General features: G+C 41.4%; 1 protein-coding gene across 3 annotated transcripts; it reads right to left on the bottom strand.

Moving 5' to 3' along the window:
- Positions 1-824: 824 nt before the first annotated feature.
- LOC310965462 (msx2-interacting protein) lies at positions 825-22,319 on the bottom strand. 3 transcript variants are annotated; one of them, XM_083939068.1, is made up of 15 exons: positions 22,123-22,319; positions 20,635-20,949; positions 13,248-13,724; positions 12,946-13,100; positions 12,161-12,361; positions 11,849-12,000; positions 11,638-11,763; positions 11,424-11,537; positions 11,217-11,330; positions 11,030-11,130; positions 3,422-10,781; positions 2,658-2,726; positions 2,355-2,549; positions 2,107-2,265; positions 825-1,817 (listed from the first exon to the last, which is right to left on the bottom strand). In XM_083939068.1, exons 1-15 carry the CDS (start codon positions 22,203-22,205, stop codon positions 1,686-1,688), a joined length of 9,753 nt encoding a protein of 3,250 aa, XP_083795194.1. In that variant the 5' UTR covers positions 22,206-22,319; the 3' UTR covers positions 825-1,685. The 3 variants fall into 3 exon arrangements, with proteins under 3 accessions (XP_083795194.1, XP_083795195.1, XP_083795196.1); XM_083939069.1 differs by having other exon boundaries at positions 12,946-13,097; XM_083939070.1 differs by lacking the exons at positions 20,635-20,949; positions 22,123-22,319 and adding an exon at positions 18,968-19,265.
- Positions 22,320-22,895: the final 576 nt, after the last annotated feature.

Genomic DNA, 22,895 nt, shown 5'->3' with positions numbered 1-22,895 from the left:
TCAAAATGAATTCAGCAGAGATACTGCCACTTTCTGGTCCATGCTTATTTGTTCCTTGTCAAAATGCCTACAGTACCCACAATGCAACTTGAGCACCAGCAGCTCATTCTAGTAGCAGCTAATGTATCCTAAAGCAAAGATGAGAAGCGGGATACAAAGGTCTGGTAACCTCACTTCTTTCCAACTCCACATCCCCAGATCTTTCTCTTTTTAAAACTTCTTCAGACCCAACTGATGGCAACATCACTTGAGGCAATTCATCAGATTTCACGCAGCTCCCTCTGGAGCCACGAGTCTTTATACAACTTTGTCACATATGTAGTCGTACTCCTCAAGACCTGTAAACAAACTTTGATGAGTTCAGTCTTTTTCTCCGTAAAGCAGTAATTTTAAGTTTGCTAAAATGTTTAAATCTTATAATTAAGGTTTCATACGATAAACAACTGACCCATCAACTCAATAAAAAATATGAATTATTGTGATGCAACTGAGGCACAATGCCATTGCCGATTTATATGCAATATGTTTTATAATTGTTCTCCAACACAGAATTCATATTAATTTGCCCTTATTGTGCTGGTCAATCACTGCTTGGTTGTTTAATAATGCAATTTTACATTTGATCTCAGCAAACCGGTAACAACACCTTCTGTTGTTTACATAAACATTTGTTGTTTGGTATGAAATGCAAGTGTCACCTTGTTTTTAATAACGAGCATGTCTTGAGTGAGTGAAATCGCGCATTAAAGTTTAGCTCATTAAAAATTAACATTCTTGAGAAATAAAATAAAGGATTATATCTTGAATAATTTTTTTTCTGGAGTTTGTTTTATTTGAGTTACAAAATATGAAGTGCCACCAGCAGACTCTACAGGAGAGTTTGCTAACCTTCTTGTGTTACAAGTATTTACACCCAAAAATCAAGGACATTCAACTAAATTTCCACACTCTGCGTTCTGGTTTGTCCCACAGTTCAAGTCTCTGTTAGGTTGTCCAAGTTCAAGTTCCATTGTCAAAGTTTAAATATTTTAAATATTTACAAAGTCCTGTATTCAAAAACACCGAAATCATAATGTAGCTTGCTCAATGCAAAGGCAGGTGCCAGAAATGTAACTGCTTCAGTATTGTGAGAAAATGAGCCGAGCTGGTGGAATTAAAGGAGCGGTTAAATGACTGTGGTCCTCTACAGGGTCTCCAGTTTTACAAGTTAATTCTTCCTCCTCTAAAGGAAAGTCTGGGCGAGGAAGTCTGTACATGATTTAAAATTACATGTTGAAATGTCTTTTTATCCATTGCAACAGAAATTAATATGACAATCAAACGACAGATGAAAGAAAAAAGGCCACCCAGATAGTCACTCAACGTTGTTCATCAAACATCGTGATTTCTTTTTCTTCAGAGCATCTCCAGCATTAAAATAAAACTCCAATAAATAGAAATACAGCAGAAAAATGGTCAAATAAGACTGATTCTGGTTTGGTCCATCCCTGAGGTATTTTGAGAAGGACGATAATACCAGACAGGAGTGACAAAAGAAAAAAGACCCCAAAAAAAAGCATTGATTAGAGTATATCTTACACATTCCCATTGTGTCCAGGAAAAAACAAAAATTCTCATATTCCTCTGGTTTCCTGAGGCTCATAAGCAAGAACATCCACGAATGGTACAGTTCCAAGCAGTGAAGGTTACACAGAGGTGATGACAATCATGAGGTGTGGTGAGATGCTGGAGATCCTGTTGAGGAGGTCGGGGGCAAGCTGGGATAAGTGGCTCTCGGAGAATTCGCATGGTGGGAAAATCTGTAGCACATAGGCAGGCTGGAAAAATATAGAAAACATTCATTAAACATATGAAGTTTCAGAGAACAGATATGACACCAGAGGGGTGTTATTAAAGCAAAATTATGCTTCTGGTTATTTGCATTGTTTGTGCAATGACACAGCAATAATAAATGTCAATCCACACAGAAAACAACAGTTTTGAGGGAGACTGAGGTCACACATGAATGATAAATACATAAGATACATTAGTTAAAAAGAATCTCCTCTTAAAATCATTATTGACATTTAAAAAAAAAAACAGATTACACAAACAATCATGTCTCACCTGATTGGAACCTGGGTTGGGAATATTTATGATACCAGCAGCCAACTTGGTCTGCAAGTAATTGATAAAAGCGGCTTTAAGAGCTTGAGTTTGGTTCAGGACATCATCTTGATCTCGTCCACATGGCAGAGCGAGGAGAAGACAGAAGTCACTGTCCCCCTGTAGGGTGAAAGTGTAAGCGTTGTTAGCAGACTCCATTTAATGAAACAGAAAGATGACTCAGCAGGAGTAGGACAAAAGACATGTACCGTCATTCTTCGGGCTACACTCTCCAGTTGTGAAGCTTCTAGTCTCATTCTCTGGACAATCCTAAGCAACGCGCCTCCTTCTTGTAGGGGCAGTGATCGATGAGCCAAAGCTTTGTTGCCACAGACAAAATGCAACTGGACTGCTGCTGTGTCATTCTTCAGTGCCAGCAGGCCTTGCCACACAATAGGGTGTTTCTGTTTAAATGTGAGACAAAAAAGACAAGTATGTCAGACAAATCCAGGTGTTGTTCAGACCAACAGTCCTGAACACAATTTAAACTATTGCGATGAGTTTTCTCTTACCGTGAGCAACTGCACCATATTAACAGGCTGCGTCGTCTTGCTATCTGGTTTTGTCTGGAGGTCTGCAGTCTAAGGATTTAAGACAATGGTGTAATGTGTCATGAGCAGCTTCTATAACATGAAAATATCAACCCACATTCGCATACACTCAGTTGGCCAGTTTATTATTGTCCACCCCGCATATCACACACAAACCACAGCTTTCAAAATGAACATAAAGTTAAGTCAACAGCTCTCTAACCAGTTTCAACAAACACTGAACATTATAACCATCATGGTAGGATTGTATTTGACTACATAACTTTTTAGAGTGGTTCAGATACACACACACACACACACACATATATATATATATATATATACTAAAATGCTGGTATCTGTAAGTACTCTAGTCTATGCACCGATCACACACAATGTAATTTATTCCTGAAAACATGTGTCCTACTTTAAAGTAGTTTGTTACTTTTTTAGTTATGACAGACTATCAAACTAGATGATAAAAGAAAGTTGTATAGCATTCATTCGTATTTCTATGTATTTTTTCATGTTTTACAAAGGGTTTAACCTGAGCCAGGCCACACAACAATTAATAATAACAATAACAATACTCTTTTTTGTATTGCACTGGCAATTGATTGGTACTCATTATCAGCTAATATGCAACTTTTGATATCGAAAGAGAAAAAAATACTAGACCGTCTCTATTACTCTTAGCTAAGAGTACCTACTAAACTGTGGTTAAGTGTTACGTGCAATGAACTCACCGTGGTTGGAGTGACACTTGGTGGCTGGTTAGGTCCAACAGGAGAGGTCTCTGGTTTTTGAGAATGGATGCCTCTTGGGTTGGAGTACATCCCAGAGTACTCTGGGAATGAGCCACTAGGTCCTGGTGGCATTAGCTGAACTCTCTGGGGAGATGCCATTGCTTGCCCAGATTGTCTGATCCCCATCATTCCATCTTTAGGAAGAGGAGAGTGTGGCCTTTTTGCCTCTAATGGCTTTGTTATATCCTTCTCAGACACACCTTTAGGCAAAACATGTGCTCGTGGCGACAAGGATAAAGGAAGGCTGGAAGGCGCTGAAGAGGGGGGTAGAGTGTCTTGAATGTGTCCAGAATGAGGGTCTGTGGCCAAACGCTCTCCCTGTTGGTGCAAGAGCACACGCATATCTCTTTGTGCCATGTATGTTTCTAACGGAACACTACTCCGCAAAGGCCCACGAGGATCTGGCTGCATAGTCTCCGGTTTTAACTGTGTAGCAGACTGTCTTCCTGGAGCCTGGTGAAAGCGTCTGACTTCTTCCTGGTCCCCCTCATGACCCCTCATAGAACCGGGGTTTACCTTGAGAACTTTTTCTCTGCCAACAGCCTGGGGTGAAGTGGGCTGTGACTGCATGGGACCAGACCAGGGAGAGGCAAGTGGCTCACTATGCATCCCATAACTCATCACAGAGAGAGGTGGAGTATTGACCCGGACATCTCCTTGGACAAGATGCCCCACTGGAATTGACTGGGTAACACGGTGAGGAGACATCCGTCCTAAGCCTCCAGACACACTGTGAGGTGGCATGATAACTGACTGCTCCGGATGATGCACACCAGTAATAAACTGTTGCATTGCAGGAAGGCCAGTGGATAGCATTACTGGTATACCTTTGGGTGATGAAGAGCCTATAGGGGAGGACACTTTAGTAAACTGAGAGTGTGGATGACCCGATTTGCGAGGGGATCGTGGTTCTTGTTTGGCCCCACTGATATGGGAGGGAGGTCTGTCACCAGTCGCTGTTACAAATCCTACATGGTTGCCAGGTGGAGAGGGCAAATGGGGACTTATCGCAGGACTTATAGTAGAGGTCCAAGGTTGTTTAGCTCCATCTGTACTGTGAGGATCAGCACTCTCCATTTTCTTTTGATGTTTTATTGGCATGTACTCTTGATGGTAACCCATTACTTGCTGGTTACCCTGTGTGAGACGCTTGACTACTCCTTGAGTACCTGATTGGTAAGATTCCATCTTTTCCAAACCAGTGCTTTCTTGTTTATTGGAAGACATAGTTGACTGTGTCTTACATGGATGCCCGTGATCTGCCTGCAAGGAAGGCCCCTTCTGAAGTCCTAAATGAGAATGACCATACATTTCTTGTTTTATCTGGGGCATGGATACCAACTGTTGAGACTCCATGTCACCTGCTGTTGCTTGTGGGATCTGACTTATTTTTGCACTAATCCTCTGTGGTCCCTCTGTTTTCTGGCCTGAGTGGCTTAATACTACCACTCCTTCAGATGTGTTAACTCTCAGACCTGGGCAAGATCCTGAACCAAGAGTGGGGCTCTCAACAATGAAGCGTGCAGCACTTCCTCCATCGTCATCACCAACAGATGGCCCATGGTATGATCCAGTATCATCTTTGCTGGGCCTATAGGTTGGCTTGGGTACAGTCATGTCTACACAGGGATTTCCAATGTTCATGTTTACCTCTGGCTCAGGAGGGTTGCAAACACGACTGATAACAGAGGTTGCAGTGGATGCAATAACAGAGATCACAGACTTTGTCTCAGGCGATGGTAGTGAGGCTGGAGGTCGGACAATAGGTGAAGCTGGATGAGCTGCCATTCCACTACTGGGTAGTGGTGACTTATTTGGCACAACAGCATTACTGTCAGAAGGGTTCTGATCCCGCAGGGTGGGTAGATTACTAGAAATAGAACTACTGCCTGGCAATGAAATATTTTTGTGTTTCATAAGAATCTGTCTCAAGTCACATGTGCCATGATCAATATCCATGTTGTCAGATTCTGGGGGTAATGGCTGGTTTTCCTTTGATGCCAACGGCATGACAGGTGAAGAGGAGACTCCTGTATCTTTAGACTGGTGGCGCCTATCTGGTGGAGAAACAGGTGTTCTACTTGTCTGAATGGGTCTAATATGTGGCCTGTTAGCTGGTGGAGACAGGGAAGGGGAGATGCACTCAGGTGGCACTTGTTGAGGCTTTGGGCATACTGGACTCTTGGACTGGGGAACAGATTTAAGATGTTGAATCTGTTCTTCAGAAGATGACTCTGACTCTGCGTTTATATCTGTAAGCTTGACAGCTAAAGGCTCAGGCTCTTGCTTCCACGTAGTAGGAGTAATAACTGCAGTAGTTGCTGCTGATGGAGTTGCAGGCAGCTTCTTTACACTGGAAGGTGGGCTATCTGCTAAAGGAGTTGTCAATTCCTCACTTATTGAGGGTCCTTCCTTTAAATCTTTTCTTACTTGCTTTTGGCTTTTAGGACGTTTTGGTGTTTTAGGTCTTCCCTTGCCCTTTCTGGGTGTTGTAGAAAAGACAGGCCCCTCTTGTAAAGCAGGTGTGTTTGTTTCAGGTTCATCTTCCTTGGCAGGCGGAATCAAGTCTTGTATTTCAGGTTCTGAACCTACATCTGCACTTGGTGGAGGTGCTTGGGTCAAGGATACAGTTCCATCCCCAGCAGTTATCGAGTCAATAGCAGCCATAAGTTCGGTCTCACTAGCAGTATTAGAAGGTTTTTCTTCCTCTGGGTCACTTTTTACTTCTGTATGTGGAATAGGTGGCGTCGGTGGCTCTGTTGGAAATCCTGGCTCTGTAAGTTTAGCAATGTTCTCCACAGCCTGCTCCAATTCCAGCTCCTGTGAAATTAAACTTTTTGGTGATTCAAGGAGCTCTGTCTTGTCCAAAATGGCATTTTCATTTTCTTCACTGTTGGAGCATCCTACTTTGTTAGTATTAGTACACTTTGAAACATGATGACTGTGGTCAACAGGTCTTAACTTTTTTGAAGAATCCTCTTGATTCCCAAGTTCATCATCCCCTAGCTGAAGAAGATCTTTCACCTCTGTCACGTTTAGTCTGATTTTCAAGTTCTTGAGAACAGGAGACTTGTGAGTCCCTGTCAACTTTATTTTTCCACTAACAATCCTGTCTTTTTCTGAGGTCGGTTTCTCTTCTAAGACTGGGGAATATGTCTCTTTCCCATTTGATTTACTCTCAAAAGCCTTTTCATGGAAAACATCTTTATCTCTGCCCAATTCTCTTCCTTGTTTGTCTTTCTCGTCTTTCTTTTGTCCAACTTTTAATGATGGCTCTTCCTTACAGGAACTTGATGAAACCTGCAAAGCCAAGGAATCTTCTTCTGTGGAATCCATTTCCTGATCATCATCATGCGCCACCTCCGTTTTTTCCCCCTTTCTTGATGATCCAGATCCTAGGACTGTGGAAATCTGATTCAATGGACCCTTTGAGCCATGAGGGGAAGTTTTCCCTTTTAAAACTCTTGGGATATGTTCACTGCCTTCTGATTCATTTGAATCTGTGTCTTTATTATCCATTTTAGATTTTTCTACTTTTACTGTTGAACTCTCATCACCATGTCTGCGATTCTTGGGAGGACGGCCCCGTTTAGTTGCAGGGGTTGGAGCAGGTGGATCCTCTTCGATATTTTGTTGCTGTGCTGCATCTTTGTCTGTACCTCGCTTTCGTGCAGAGCGCTGTGACTCTGTAGTTTCCTTTCCAGAACGAACTGCCATATCATCTTCAACTGGAGTGGCATACATAGATTTGACATTTCTTCGTCTTGCTCTACCTGCTGATATAACTGGCTCTGACATATCAGGTTCTGATCCATGAATAGGAGATTTGCCTGAGGTCTTTGATTCAGCTCTTGGGGATGATCCACGTTTCAGCTTATCTTTGTCAATGCGCTCACTTTTGCGTGTTGCTGGTTTCTCAGTACTAGAGGTAGATATGAAGAGAACTGGAGAAACTTGAGCAGGAGATTGTTTGCACTTTTTATTTTTCATTTCTTTTGTTTTATGCTCTTTCTGAGGTGAGACTGGCTCATCGTTTGTGTCCTTGTGCATTTTACTAGCTGGAGGTTTCTTCTCTACCTCAGGTTCTGCTCCTGCTTTCCATAAAGAATGGGTCTCTTTTTCTTCCTCTACAAGACTAGGTGGTATGGGATTAGTATTTTTGGGCACTTCCGGTTGTGTTGTCTCAGGGTCCAGCTCTGCTTCTGAAATGCTAACACACTCATGAGAATCATGAAGGTATGTTTTTGTGGTACATAGAGGTTTTAAATCCTCAGTAATGAGATCCAATTTCCCTTCAGATTGAGAAAGTTTACATCTATCCACTGAATACCTGGGTTCGGGTGCTGTTACTGGTGCAGGTTCAGAATCAGACGACATCTCAATTAATGGGTGGTACATGGGTACAACAGGTTCATTTTCTTTTACCCCTTCCTTTATGACAGACACAGGGGTATATGAATCAGAGGCTGGATTCAACACAACGCATTTCTCTTCTGGAGGAGTTAAGTCCTTGGCCACAGATTGTGAGACAGAAGTGGATGCGAGTCTGGGTTCAGAAATCCGCTCTTCAACTGGACTGACAGGCTTAATTTCTGGCCCCATGACAGATTCTGTTAGTTCAGGTGACTGCAAAGCTTGCTGCTCTTGAACAGGTGCTTTCTCCAGTTTATCCTCATCCGTGAGCACTGGGTCTCCTTTTGTTTCTTGCAGCTGATGTGTTTTATTCTTCTGTTGTTGCAGTCGTGTGAGTTCCAAAAATCGACTATGGAAAAGGACAACTGGCCCCGAGTCCAGTTCACCATCTACTGTGCCTTGCTGACCAGGTTGTTGGTTTTGTGTATGCTCAGGTTCTTCATGTTTACGTTCCAAGTGTTGAAGTCGCCTAGAGTCCAACTCAAAAACAGGGCTGTGAAGGAAGCGGGAGGCAAAAAGTTCCCTACGTTCATGTTCCTCTGGCTTAGGCTCCTCCTTCCTGTCATCAAGTTTATCTTCAGATCCAATTCGAATCTTTTTCTTTTTCATGTACCAGGAGGGTGTGGGTCGTGGTGCTGATTCTACCTTCTCTGTATCCTTTCTGTTCCGGAAACTTGCAAAGTGAGAATCATAATCCAAAAATGACCAGTTATCTTCTCTTGAAGATGAGAGAGATTTCGCACGTTCAAGCAGAGCCTTTGTATCAGGTGTGATAGTTTGATCAAGTGCAAAGGAGTAGAATTTGTTCCTTTCGAGATGTGCTAGTTTTGGGTCTGAAAACCGGTCAACCCTTGGCCTCTCAGAAAAAGGCATAGATGTGGAAGGCACAGGAGAGTGGGGTTTGGTCTCTCTGTCCTCCTCAGAGTCGGATCGTACTTCCCCAGGCTCCAAATCATGCCAAATACCATATTCCAAACGCTTGCGATTGTGAATATTCTTACTTAGACTTCTAGAAAAGTTCAGGTCAGGAAGCGAGTCTTGTTTAACTCTGCTCTCCCATCTCTTTTGTTGCTCTTCTTCCAAACTAAGTAAAGGAGTATTTGGCTTGTTTACCTGTGTGTTGTGTGTCCTTTTGACTAAAAGCTCCAGATCTGGATGATTTTTCCCCTCATTTCTACTTAACTCTTTTGGGGAAGGGTCCACAAAGCCCTCGTCTGCATGGTGAGAGAAGCGTTGATGTCCTGGAGAGGAGATGTTGTTCCATTCAGGATCTTCACTTTTTTGCCTGAAGCTCCTGTAGACACGTTCCCTCTTAGTTCCTGAGTCAGTTTCGAATTGGTCTAGTTTCTTTAGTTTGTGAGATGGGAAATTATCTGTTACATCCTCGGGTGGTTTACCAACTTCATGCACAAGACTGCGATGTTCCAAGTCCTCAGTTTCACTTCCTCGAGGACTTCCTGGATTGTCAGATTTGTCAGACTCACGCTGCTGTTGCTGCTGGTGCAACCGTCTATTTTGCTCCATTTGCTTGCGGTAACTCTGAGAAAGATCAATGTCAACATGGTCTTCCTTGTTTTTAACACTTTTGTCAGTGTCAGCATTCTGAGTACCACATTTTAAAGTTGCATGGTGTTCTTGTTCTCTTATATTGCTTTGGTCTGAAACTCCCTCATGTGAAAATCTTCTGGATGAAGTGTGCCCTGGATGTCGTTTCGACTCCAGTGGGTCCAAAGATCCCTCTGACTTCTCTTCTCTCTCTCTTTGTCCTCTAAGGTCCTCCGGTCCATCCTTCTGTGTGCCAGTTTTATCAGTTTTCAGTTTTGAATCTCTCCGTTGTGAATCTTTGTTTTTGTCAGTGTCCAAGTCTTTCAAATATGACGCAGTAGCACTAAAGTCAGAGGATGGAATAGCGTCCTCCTCCTCATGCCTGCTTCTTTTCTGACGAATAGTCCGGCCACTGGAATCAGCAAAGCGCCTTTTTCTTGCAGCAAGGCGATCTGAATCCACTGATGAATCTTTCCCATCATTTCCAATGTCAGGCTTCAGATGTTTCTTGAGTCTATTTTTTCCATCCAATTCTGAATTCTCACTTTTAGTCATCTCAGGTCTTTCACTTTTTACAGAGTCATGGTGGGCAGTTGACAATTGATTTCCAGTAAGAGATTCCCCATCCCCCTTACATTTCTGCCTCTCATTAGCATCCTGGTCTGATCCCTTTACTCTTCCAGACCCTCCATCCAAACCCGTTTCAAGCTCTGTTTCAGGTAGTGGGATGGATGGTGACTGCCCCTTTGCTTTCCTTGATTTAAACTTCTCAGCTTTGTCTTTGTCACCTTTCTCTTTTCGTTTTGCACGTTTGGTTTTCTCAGCACCTGGGACACGATCTGGTTGGCTGCTCTTTTCACTCTTTGAGGCATGTTCCAGCAGGGGTTTTTCAGATTTTTCAAAGTGTGGTGGTGAAATTGAGCTCACACTACCACTTCGCTCAGAGGACTGACTGAAAACCCGCCGTTCTGCATCCCTGGCAGCCCGCTCAGATGGTGAAGGTGATACCGTAGGAGTAACAGGTCGCCTTGGATGGGAAGGGCTCCACCGGCTGCGATCAGCCTCAAACCGTTCTCGCTCTCTTTCTCGCTCTCTTTGAATATATGTGTATTTTCGGATATCTTGCTCAAAGGGGTCTCTGTAGTCCCTGTAGTCCCTTGGGTCTTCATGATACCGTGGGTCAAAGTGATCCCCCTGATAGTGTTCCAGTTCAGGAAAACGGTCTCTGCTGCGAGCAGCATAGTCTCTTCGAGCTTCCTCTGGATAGATGCCAGGGGTTCGTATATTCTCATAGTAAGCCCTTTCTGCTGTAAATTCATGGTATGGAGGTCGACGTTCCTCTCTGTTGAGTGAATGGAGAGAATGAAGAGAAAAAAAAGTTATTCATTCTTTTTACCTAAATAATTTCTTGTTTTAGTTTTTGAAAACCTTACATCAGATATATTTTACTAGGCTAAATTGAATTAAAAGGAACTGTTCAAAAGAGCAACATTATCAACTATATTTACTGATAAATTTGTGACATACAAAAAAACATACTTAGTTGTGGACATCATCACTTCAATGCAACAAACAATATGGGCAATTTACCGTCGTTCAGCAGGAATTTCATAGAAGTCTCTAATGTCTTGACCAGATGTCTGCATAGATCGGTAGAATGCCACCTGACTCTCTTGACTTGCAAAATCCACCTTTCATAAACACAGAAATAAGTTGTTAGCACAAATTATTACAACAATTATAAACATTTTGTTATTGTTTGTTTGGTATTGTTTACCTTTATTTTATTGCCACTAATCTTCCAACCTTTGGTCTCCCTTACAGCTGCCTGAGCAAAATCTGTGTTGTTGTACAAGATGAGGGCCATCCCTTTCAATCTATCAAGCACAACCTAAAAACAGAAACATACATTTACAGTTTTGAAAACTAAACAGCTTCAAAATCAAAAGTAGAAGATCTTTTGTCAGAGAAAATATAACCTTACCTTAACTACATGCCCATAGCGGCAGAAATGCCGTGTGAGGTATTGCTCTGTAACACTGGTTGGTAATCCATCTAGCCAAACACATGTTGTGGGCATACTCTTCCCAAACCCAAGCTTCAAGGAAAAAGAGAGCAAGATCCATATTACATATCAGGGATACATTATATCGACACAGATCAGAAATGGTACCATTTACTATAAAAAGAAATACTACCTTTAGTCTGTTGCTCCCCAGATACTCTCCATCCATCTTTTTAATGGCCTTGCAGACACTGGCAATATCAGAATACTGCACAAAGGCATACTGGGGTACTCCATTTACTTTCTTGATGTCAATGTCCTTGAAAAGAAAGGACAGAACCATTAGAGACCCTTATCAAATGTAAAATGTTGTAACTTACAGTGCTTAAAAAATGGTAAAATACCACAATTTCTCCAAAGCGTTGAAAAATGTCAAGGAGTTGTTGATAACTGGTGGTCTTCTCAAGGTTGCCTATAAACAGTGTCCTTGTGGCCTTTGGGTGAAACTCGTCTATCCGCCCATCCAAGGGCCTGAACTCATTTTCACTCTCTGTTTCTGAGGAAAGGGAGAGGTTTTAATTAAGCCATTTATTATACTGACATGCTGCGAAATGTCATGCTCATATTCTCTACCACCAGCACAAAAGCATACAGTTTTATGAAATAATGTTTGTTGATTTTAGTTGTTGTTGTTTGGTATATTTTTCGACACTTACCAGGACCACTCCAGGCTGTGACTTCAATAAGCATGCCAAAGAACAGCTTTCCTTTGGAGACAGTGAGGGCTTTCTCTTGATCCTCTTGCTGTCTAAAGAACACCAAACCATAGCGGTCTTCGGATGCTCCATGGATCTGCACTGAGGTCACTTTTCCATGTTTCTTGAATTCATGGAAAAGTCCATCTTTTAAACTTGTGTCTGAAGAGGGGACAAAAAGGATTACTATCCAATGTCCATCTTCAAAAAGAGTACTAAAAACACCAGATGTTCCAAGGAATAAAAAATAACAATGATGAAGTCTATACACCATCTGAATGGATCTTTCAATATATTGAATAATTTGCATATAAACCTGGGAATGATACTTTCTATATTGATATAGTACTGCACAGCTTATTTATACAATTGTTAGTGACAATGACTGGCAAGCACATATGATTGGCTGACGTGTCCAAAGTTCTTTGTTGGCGAGTCAAGTGTCACATCTTGGATCAGCAATATACTATTAATTTGTTTTTTAAAGCATTGTATAAAGTCTGATTAGGATATTTTAAGTTTCCTGCTCCAACTTTGCTTTTCCCCTGAAAAATTGTTGTTTGTGTGTGCACTAATGTCCACTTTGTATCCCAGTTCTGGCAAAAGCAATTTACAACTTTTATGGATAAGATGGTGTTACCCATCTCTTTCAGAACATAACAATTTACTGATACTTCTGAGCAAGCATTAATAGTGAAAAGGATTATTGGCATGACTCTTTGAGAGGTTGACATACAGAAACATACCTGTGGAGCGTACTGGTAAGTTTTGCACTTTAATCCCAAAGCTTCTTCGTGGCTCATCTGAGTCAAGCCCCATCGACTGGGAAGGGACGTGTGTTGCTGACGACTGAACAGAGCGCGCCCGAGATCCATCACTTGAGCTGCTGTTTGAATCACTGCTGTCACAATAAAATTAAAAGCAGAAAACCAGAGAACAATGATTAAACACATGCCGATACAACTTGATGGTTTGTCCAGTGACTAAGTCCAGTCAACAAACCCATGAAACATGAGGCATCAATATCATAACAAAACAAATGTCACACCTGCCACTGCCCGTGCTGCTGGTACTGCTGACAGAATCAGAGCTCGAAGATCTGCTGCGAGATCGAGATCGCGGACCTCTCCCAGGGGACAAAGTAGCTCTTTTAGGGGAATGAGGAGGTTTTGGGGTTTGTCCTGTGGTCCGTTGTGGAGAAGGATGCCTTGACTGTGAGGAATGAGATGATCGGCTCCGACGGTGATGGTAGGTTCTATCAACCCGTCGTCCTCTGTCATCTCTGTATAGGTCACGCCGTGTAGAATTAGTAAGAGTAAAAGGGTCTCGAATTCTAGAGTCAAAATGTGGGTCTGATGCCTCGAAGCTTCCCCCAATAGCACTGCTCGCTGGGCCAGCAGCAGCAAACATGGAACGATCTCTGTAATAATCAGCATTGTAGTGACGCTGCCTGTCGAAAGTGCCGCTCCGCTCATGGTGTCCATATGGGCTGTGATCATAAGCACGTTCCCGGCTTTCTGAGCCACTGTGAAATAAAAACAGTGTAAAGAGAGAAAATAGTTACTATGCGTGGAAACAAACCGACAAAAAAAAGACAATTTCCTGTTAAATTATTTGTCATTTAAGTGCGCAGTAATGAAAATACAAATGGTTGATACAGCAAAGACAAAACAGGAGAGCAGATTGGATAAGTTGTGTAGTTTAATACCCTTCTAAAGAGCAGTGCCTGTATTTTAATGTAGAGATCATATAATTCCTGCCTTGTCAAAATTCAGTAAAATCTGTCAATTTGATTTGTTACGATCAAAACTAAACACTGGTCTCTTCTATGGTGTTCCAGTTAATAAACTAGGATGAAATAAACATATGTTACAGAATTACTTTATATCTTTTCAGCAATAACGAAACTTGCATATTAGGCTTGGGCGATATGACGAGATTGTTGTTCAACACAGAAATGGAAGGCCATGATAATGGTCCTTACATATCCAAGATAACAGAACGATATTCATTTATGCAACGTCGGTTATGAATTTTGCGCTTTATTCAGTCTCTCTCTTCAGTGTTTCCCATGGATGTTCATCCATGGTATTTTCCCTATTCTCATCCTGCAGCGGTGCAGTGCCTCATGAGACTCTGAACTTGGAAAATGTGTGTGTTTGGTTCACATGATAGTCAAATGTTATCTAAACAAAAAGTCAGTTGAACAGGTGTAAAGATATTGGTTATAAGCAAGCTTGGTAGTGAATGACACACTAACGTACTGACAGTGTTTTTAGCTGAGCTAAACAAGATAATCCTGTTAAAACAGATTGGTGATGCTGTTTTGCCCTTATTGTTCTCAGTGAAGTTTGCGGAAAGTGATGCATGTTTGCTGACGTGCTGACATGTTACAGGGAGCGTATCTCACTAAAAGCAACTTTTTTACTATAATATTCACCACATCGGCTAACTGCCGCTTAACATTTAAACATACACTAGTTCTACTGCTTCTTTCAGCCACTTTCTCCCTAATTCTATAGTGTTTAACGTTACACACTATCCGTTAGCCACTTAAGCTTAGCAATTAGCCTCACGGCTGGTGATGGCTTCCCCCACTATCAGGCTCTCTCTTGGTAGAAGTGTTGCATGTTTAGCTACTCCTCGATTCCTTTAGAGAAAATGGTAAATGTAATAACTATAATGCGTTTGTAGCGCCAGAGTCGAGGACCAGTGAGTTAGATTCACAGCTCTGCAGCATGGAAGCTCAGTCTTATGCTACGGTAGCTAGCCAGCCACCTATAACTTTAGTCGGTGTGGAGCCACATAGTGTAGCGTTAGCTTCTGCTAGCCCTCCCCCGGCAATCCCTGAGCAGCTGGGGCCCTCTTGGGTGACTGTGAGAGGAAAGCATAGCTCTAAATCGAAGCCCCCAGTTAACCATCCGCCACGTTTCAAACAAGTTTTCACCACTCAGTGACATATCTAAGAATCTGGACGAATTTGTTAGCGGTCTAAAACCATGACAACAACCCGGTGTTGGGATCACCTCTCAATACACCTCTCTGCACTCCCTGTGGAGCATTTTCCAACTCAGTATCCTATATTAATGCTGTCTGCCTCACGGTCATCTAAATGAATTAAATAAAAAATTAACAGAAGAGGAGCTATACAGAAATACTTGATACAAATCAACACAAAATCTGCGATAATGCAACAAAATTGTAAAATAAAATGTGGACTTCAACATCAGAAACATCAGATCTCTGCCATCTAAAGCTGTATTAATAAATTATCTGATACCAGATAACCATATTGATTTACTCTGTTTGACTGAAACCTGGCTGTTTCATGAAGAATATGTTATCCTAATGAATCCACTCCTCCCAGTCATATTAATACTCATATTCCTCGAGGCAGTGGCCGAGGAGGAGGCGTTGCAGCTATTTATGACTCAGGCCTATTAATCCTAAACTAAATTATAATTCATTTGAAAGTCTTGTTCTTTTTCTTTCACATTTAACCTGGAAAACAGTGCAGCCAATTATACTTGTTATAGTGTACCTCGCTCCTGGTCCGTACTTAGGATTTTTATCTGAATTCTCAGAGTTTTTGTCAAATTTAGTTCTGCAATCTGATAAAGTCATCAGTTCAATTCAATTTCATTTACAGTGCCAAATCGTATCAAAAGTTATCTCAGGACACTTAACAGAGTAGCTATGGACCTCTCTATAACTTATGATTTACATAGACCCAACAATACCCCCATTGAGTACGGTTGCAGCTAAAACCTTCCCTTTAACAGGCAGGAACGTCGGACAAATGCAGCTCTGTGGAGGACGGACATCTGTCTGCACCGGTTGGGGAGGAAGAAAAGGAGAGAGAAAGGGAGAAAAGACGGACAGAGAGAGACAAAGACAGACACAGAGATGCAAGCAACCATAAAAGTAACAGTAACTATAACCATATCTATAGTAATGTGAGCATGACTTATGTGTTATGACAATTAATACAGAAGAATAGTAGAAACAAGCACAGCTAAGGTGATAGATTATTAAAAAGATAATTATGGTGGCAAACATGATCAATGATGAGTAGTAGCAATAGCAGCTACGGTACAGCGAGACATACCACTGATGGTGTTTTTATGGCTACAAATGTATAGTTTATTAGACTAATGATAGTATATATGAGTAATAGTGATAATAGCATCAGGAAGCGTCATGCAGTACCACGGCAGCAGAGATCTGCGAGACGACAAAGCACAAACAACTCCAGAGAAGTTGAATTAGTAACATGAATTGATGAGACATGAATGATACAGACAGAGAGGAGAGAAGCTCAAAGTATCAGGAACAGTATTATCCCCCGGCAGACTAGGCCTATAGCAGCAAAATTAAGCAGAACAAGACAGCTTTAAAAATAACAACATAGCTGAGGGCTCGTAAGCCCTAGCTGTAAGCTTTATCAAAAAGGAAAGTTTTAAGTTTACTCTTAAATATGGGGACAGTGTCTGCCTCCCGAATAACACTTGGGAGTTTGTTCCAGAGGAATCTCCAAAAGTAGAATAGGAGGCAGAGCCTTCAGCTACCAAGCTCCTCTCCTGTGGAACCAACTCCCAAGTGTTATTCGGGAGGCAGACACTGTCCCCTTATTTAAGAGTAAACTAAAACTTTCCTTTTTGATAAAGCTTACAGCTAGGACTTACGAGCCCTCAGCTATGTTGTTATTTTTAAAGCTGATTTTGTTCTGCTTAATTATGCTGCTATAGGCCTAGTCTGCCGGGGGATAATACTGTTCCTGATACTTTGAGCTTCTCTCCTCTCTGTCTGTATCATTCATGTCTCACCAATTTATGTTACTAATTCAACTCCTCCCCGGAGTTGTTTGTGCTTTGTTGTCACGCAGGTCTCTGCTGATAGTGGTGGTGCCTGCTGCCGTGGTCCTGCATGACGCTTCCTGCTGCTATTATTATAACTATTAGTCATATATACTGTCACTAGTCTTTTTAATTATAAAATCTGTAGCCATCACTAATATATGTAATATGTCACTGTATCACTATTCATCATTGATCATATTTGCCACCATAATTATTATCATTGTCATATTCTGTCACCTTAGCTGTGCTTGCCATAACACATAAGTCATACTCACATTACTATAGATATTAGTATAGTTAGTTACTTTTGTGGTTGCTTGCATCTCTGGGACTGTCTTTGTCTCTCTCTGTCCATCTGTCTGTCTTTTCTCTCTCTCCAACCAGCAAAGACAGATGTCCGTCCTCCATAGAACTGGGTCTGTCTAACGTTCCTGCCTGTTATAGGGAAGGTTTTCCTTGCCACTGTACTCCAAGGGGGAATTGTTAGGTCTATGTAAATCATAAATAAGTCATAGAGTGGTCTATAGCTACTCTGTAAAGTGTCCTGAGATAACTTTTGAAACGATTTGGCACTGTAAATAAAATTTAATTGAACAATGTAACACCCGTTTTACTGAGGACTGCACCGGACTCCATTAGCACTAGATGAGTAAAATGTAGTGCTTCATCCTGACACTCTTGTCACAGCGCAAGAAAGCAATTAGCAGGCTAGCTAACAAGCCAGTTAGTTATAACCAAAGTTATAGTTTATAACGTAGGCCTGTTATCCTCATTCCATACACCAATTTTGACCAATCATAGTTGATGGGTCTGACTAAATGATCTCAGCACGCCCTCCTGTATAATAACTCTTACTGCCTATACATTGTGGCTGTGGCCACTTATGTGTATTGCAGCATGTATCTTAAGTCCATATTCATATCTATGGAGTCTCTCGTATATAGTTTTTGTGGAACCAAAATCGCCCTTAGCGGAAATTCAATATCGCCCAAACCTACATGTTATTTTCATTCCAGTGTGACATTTGGGAGCTAAGTCAATGTTCTGGACTGGCAACAATTCAAGAAAACAATATTCAATTACTCACAACTATACAAATAGGCTGAATAATTGTCTTCAAGACATGACATATTGGGTTTAACCTATCAAATGTTGGTACTGTCTGTAAATACTAATATGAGAGAGAGAGAAAGAGGGTGTTGCTGTAAAAAAAAGCACCTTGAGGCAAATTTGATGTTCGTGACATTAGGCTATATACGTAGATAAAATTGACTTGACTTGTGCAGCACTGCTCTGATTACTGTCAGCAGCCTAAATGACATTCTGACAGGAACAAGACTACCAACAAGCACAATTTTCTACACTGTAAATTCATAAACAGTCATATGAAACAAAGCCACCCCAGACTTTGCAACTACAACGTTCTTTGTTTCATTTTGAAGACCTTTTGCTGTTCTTAGTCTCTTTCGATTACTTTCATTTGCAAAAACAGCATCGAGCAATTTTGGCTCCTCTGGGTGTCCAGGGGAACTGATTTCAGAGGCTGACTGTTGATGAACTATTGCTGGCAAGAAGAAGAAATTATAAAAAATCCGACATTTCTCTTAAATATTCAACCAGACAATTCTCTTATCGAGGAGCTCTGTGGGACTGAAATTTAAAATGCCATGCAGTTCAGATTGATGTTTTTAAATGTGAAAACAATGTGATGCTGGAAAAAATGCATAAAGAAATGACAATTAATACATAAATGTATCGTATATATGCATTTTATATATAAATATATATATTTTCCCTCTCTTGCATCAAATTAATATTTTTCATAAAAGCAGTGCAAACCTGATATTAGACAAAGCACTAAGGAATGTTAGAGAAAGAAATATGCAGAGGGCAGAGCAAGAATACCAACCTTTTGGAAAAGAAGTTACCGAAACTAATCCAAATAAAATCTAGGTGGATCAGAATGTGAGAGCCGGAATGAAAAACCAAGGGGAAAAATCAATTGATCTAATTAGGCAAAAACGGTTTTCTTGAATCACACTGCACGTTATCTTCAAATACTGTGGAGCATCAGGCCAGTAGATTGTTGATGTATAATCCACAGTTAGGCTACTTAATTCTCTTCACTGGATGGAAAAAAAGGAAAAACAAAACAATCACAGAAATGGACCTCTTTATGGTTTTCTGGATGTGAAAAAAAAAATAGGAACATGAGACCTCAATAAATAAATATGGATTTAAAAAAAAAAAAATGAGGAACCTCAGGGTAATTCAAGGAATTCCAGGTTGACTATACAGTAAGTTGGTGCCCGAATGAAAATACATCCAACTGGATCAATCTTGACTTGCAGTATGAGAAAGTAGTATGTTCCAAAAGTTACGTTACGTGAAAAACAGGGTGAAAAATGTATTCCACTGATAATATCAAGTTGTTTAACATCACCCCCGCTCGAAGACTCACAGAAACTATGATCACAGCACAATAACCTCCTCGTGGGATCATAGTCCTGTCTTAATTCCACAATTCATGGATTTTATATGTACTGGAAGGCTTCATCTTTCTGTAGAAACATTTCAAGTTACTTTGAAAAGTTATCTTCAGCTCTCTGTAACATACTCAGAGTGCTCTTCTCCTCACTGAGCTGAGGCCTGACACAGCTACATCCAAACTCGAGTAATCCAAATGAATGGCAGCTACACCTATCCATACTAGGGTCGACATCAGTACATCCAGCATGGGGTGCGTACATCCAGGAGGGTACATCCCAACTATGCAGTCTTCATTTGTCTTCGTGGCCATCAATCCAAAACAAAAATACCTCCACAAACTTGTTGTTTGGATCCTCCGTGTTCTTCCACAGTCTTCTTGGTATAGCTTCCATACTCTGGACGGTGTAACGGTGTTAATTATACATAGTTAATCTCGCCCTAAAATGACTGAGATAGCCTAGGATATATGCACTACATCTGTCTTGTGAGGTGTAAGAAATGTTAAGTTCTTCCATCCACTTGTTCAAAACTTAAATCCAGAACAGATTTGAAAAAATGGTAAAAGTAGTCCGTCCATCGGCTGTGGCTGAAGAGACAACAGTTGACAACCCCAGATGGGAGATCCTTGACGTAATGATATATTACCCGAATAGATTCTTCAAAGAAAAGTACATCCTTCATAATAGGGATTTACTTCCAGTTTCAAGCGATTCCAAGTTGTGGTTAGATCCCATATTTTGGAGAAAAATGTTTAAAAAGTATCCAAATGATCCCCAAGGTAGTTTCCCACAAAATGTAATAAATCCAAAACTCACCAGGTTATTCCTCATAGATGTAATATCCAAACCAGATGTCACACTTTGAATTATAGTTACCTTACCAAATGATAATGTGTATTTAATTTACTTAGATCCCGTGGGAAAGAGGAGTCAATTAGGATGAAAAGTGGAACTATCCCTAATTACCTTTGTGCAACCCCCTTGAGGCATCTATCCCTCACGAATAACCCCACTATGTGTTTAGGTTTTACACCTATCCAATACCTAGATTCCCCTGGATTTTAAAGGGGAGGCCGTGTCCACTTACCCATCTATTCTCCGTTCATAACGTCCCTCTCTGGTGTGAAGGGACACAGGTGGGCCAAACACTGGACCAACTGTTGCCCTAGAGAATCCTGTAACGTCTCGACTGCTCGAGGGGGAGCTGTCTTCAAGGCCCCGTACAGCACTAGGGACTGACCCGGGTTCATTGTAGTCAGTTCGAAGGTCCCTGTCTCCCATCTTGTTGACAGCATTGTGAGCCTTCTGCGCACTTTTGATGTCCACAAAATCCACAAAGGCTGCAACACCACCCTCTGACCCTCGCTTCCGCAAAACTTTAACACTTTCCACACGCCCATACCTGAGGAAAATTGCAATGAAAACAAAGGTGAAATTACACATACACTGGCATATATTAGGGTAAATGCTGTTGAGTTTTATAAATAGAGATTAGAGGAGGCACTGATACTAAAAGCAAACAGTAATGTTTCACCTCCAATTACAAAACAAAGCAAGTTAACAATAACGTTTCCTGTCAGCAGGAACAGACGGTCAAAAAAAAGCAGTCTGCAATTGTTACGCTTGATGTGTACTTGATGTTTTTAACATTGTATTATAGGGAGTGTTGAGGTTTCTTAAACATCAACGTAATAGCGTTAATCAAACATGCCAAATGTCAGTGTTTATCAACAATAAAGGCATATAATCAAAACGCATTAACTATGACTTAATGTAACGTTACTGTTTTCTGTGTTGCAAATGAGTTTATTGATGAGTTCGCCTAGTGGACTTTATATAAAGCAGCAAAAGATAAATACATATAACATTACATGCTTTTGAAATGACTTCCACGAACACGGGGGAGCACACAGGTTTATGCTGTTGGCTCTCTTTAAAGTCACATAAGTTACAAGCGGCTGCAAAACCACTAAACGTGAAAACTGGCCAACTAAGAAAACAATATCTTAGCCTAGTTTTAGTATAACGTTAGTGATTGCTACCGACGTAAAGCAGCTCAACAACTTACTAACATTTTTATCACCCGATCGATCGCAAATTTTGCTTTCTCTACATTTCATTATTTCTCTAACAAACGCAGTTAAGCTGAGCAATAATGCGCCGTTATGAGTCAGACGTTTTCCCGTGTCGTGTTATTTGACCTGCTGTCCAGCTAAACGTTAGCTGCCTTTTGACTCGATCATGAAAACGTCTTGACTTCCCACAAAATGGTCGGTTGGTCGGGTGTTAGCTCAACGGCTAACAAACCTAAGCTACTCGCCACCTTTAACAAAAGTTAGCCAAAATACTGTAAACCGTGAGCATTTATACGTTAGTGGTTCCGCTCCGTGTATGTCGGTTCAATAAACACCCCTGTGCTGCAGTATTGCAAAAGCAGCACTCAAAGAAGCCCCGACTTGTAAAACTTGTAAAAAATAATAAATGCTAACGTTAGCATCAGTCGCCCATCGCAACCAGCTAACGTTCGTGCTGCCCCTAGCGCGCGCTGCTCGGCCAACACTCTTGCGTAACCTACCGTTTAAAATGCTCCACGATTTTCTCCTCTCGGACATGTTCGGGTAAATTTCCCACCCAAAGGTGTCTGGTTTCCCGAACCATCTTGCGCTATTCTTCCCCCTTCACACTCATATGATCTGGCACGTTTTCTAATCCCCGCCGGTCGGGAGGTCCTGAACAAAATGAACGACAGCGGTGATACTCCGGGCCTGGTAGCACTGCTGGCCGTTTAGCTTTAACTGCTGCTGCGTCCTCGGTCCGTGCACGTGAACGCGCGTGAGACTCGCTCCTGGTGCCTGTGCGAGCTGCGCGGCCCCGGTGTTGACGCGCGTTCTTTTTTTTAGAGGAACAAACTGCGACTCGCATCCAGCTGCAGCCCCGGAGCACAAGCCTCTGACGTGACGGAAGTGACGTATAATACCAGAAAGGACGCGGGAATTTGAGGATATTCACTGGCACTGCTTAGAAAATGATGGAGACGTTGAAAAACACCGTAAGCTTTGCTATGTTGATAATGTTGCTAACTACGAGCTAACTAGCCATCATTGATACGCGGGAATTTAAATGTGGTGCTCCACCTCATCACATCCAGCAAAACTAAATCAAGGTTGTCATGTTTTTTCTGCACGACTATACTAAGAAAGTGGAGGGAGTTAAATATTAGTCACATCAGCTCAGACTTCTGTAACTCTGTTGCAGGAGAATCTTTTCCAAAAATGTATAAAGTTTACTTTGACTAGCTGGAGAAACACGGCTTTTATAAATCAGCAGGGTTTTGTTAAACCGCCTCAT

This window comes from Echiichthys vipera, assembly GCF_963691815.1.
Source record: "Echiichthys vipera genome assembly, chromosome: X".
Lineage (NCBI taxonomy): Eukaryota > Metazoa > Chordata > Actinopteri > Perciformes > Trachinidae > Echiichthys > Echiichthys vipera.
Note: the sequence above shows the minus strand (reverse complement) of the source record. Positions and strands in the feature narration are given on the sequence as shown.

Excerpts from the sequence above, each read along its gene's own strand:
- LOC310965462 (XM_083939068.1), bottom strand. The coding sequence starts at position 22,205 with ATGGTTCGGGAAACCAGACACCTTTGGGTGGGAAATTTACCCGAACAT. Across the intron at positions 13,101-13,247 it reads AGCAGCACGGGCAGTGGCAG|CAGTGATTCAAACAGCAGCT; the intron begins GTGTGACATTTG and ends TTATTGTGACAG. Across the intron at positions 2,266-2,354 it reads GTGTAGCCCGAAGAATGACG|GGGGACAGTGACTTCTGTCT; the intron begins GTACATGTCTTT and ends TTCACCCTACAG.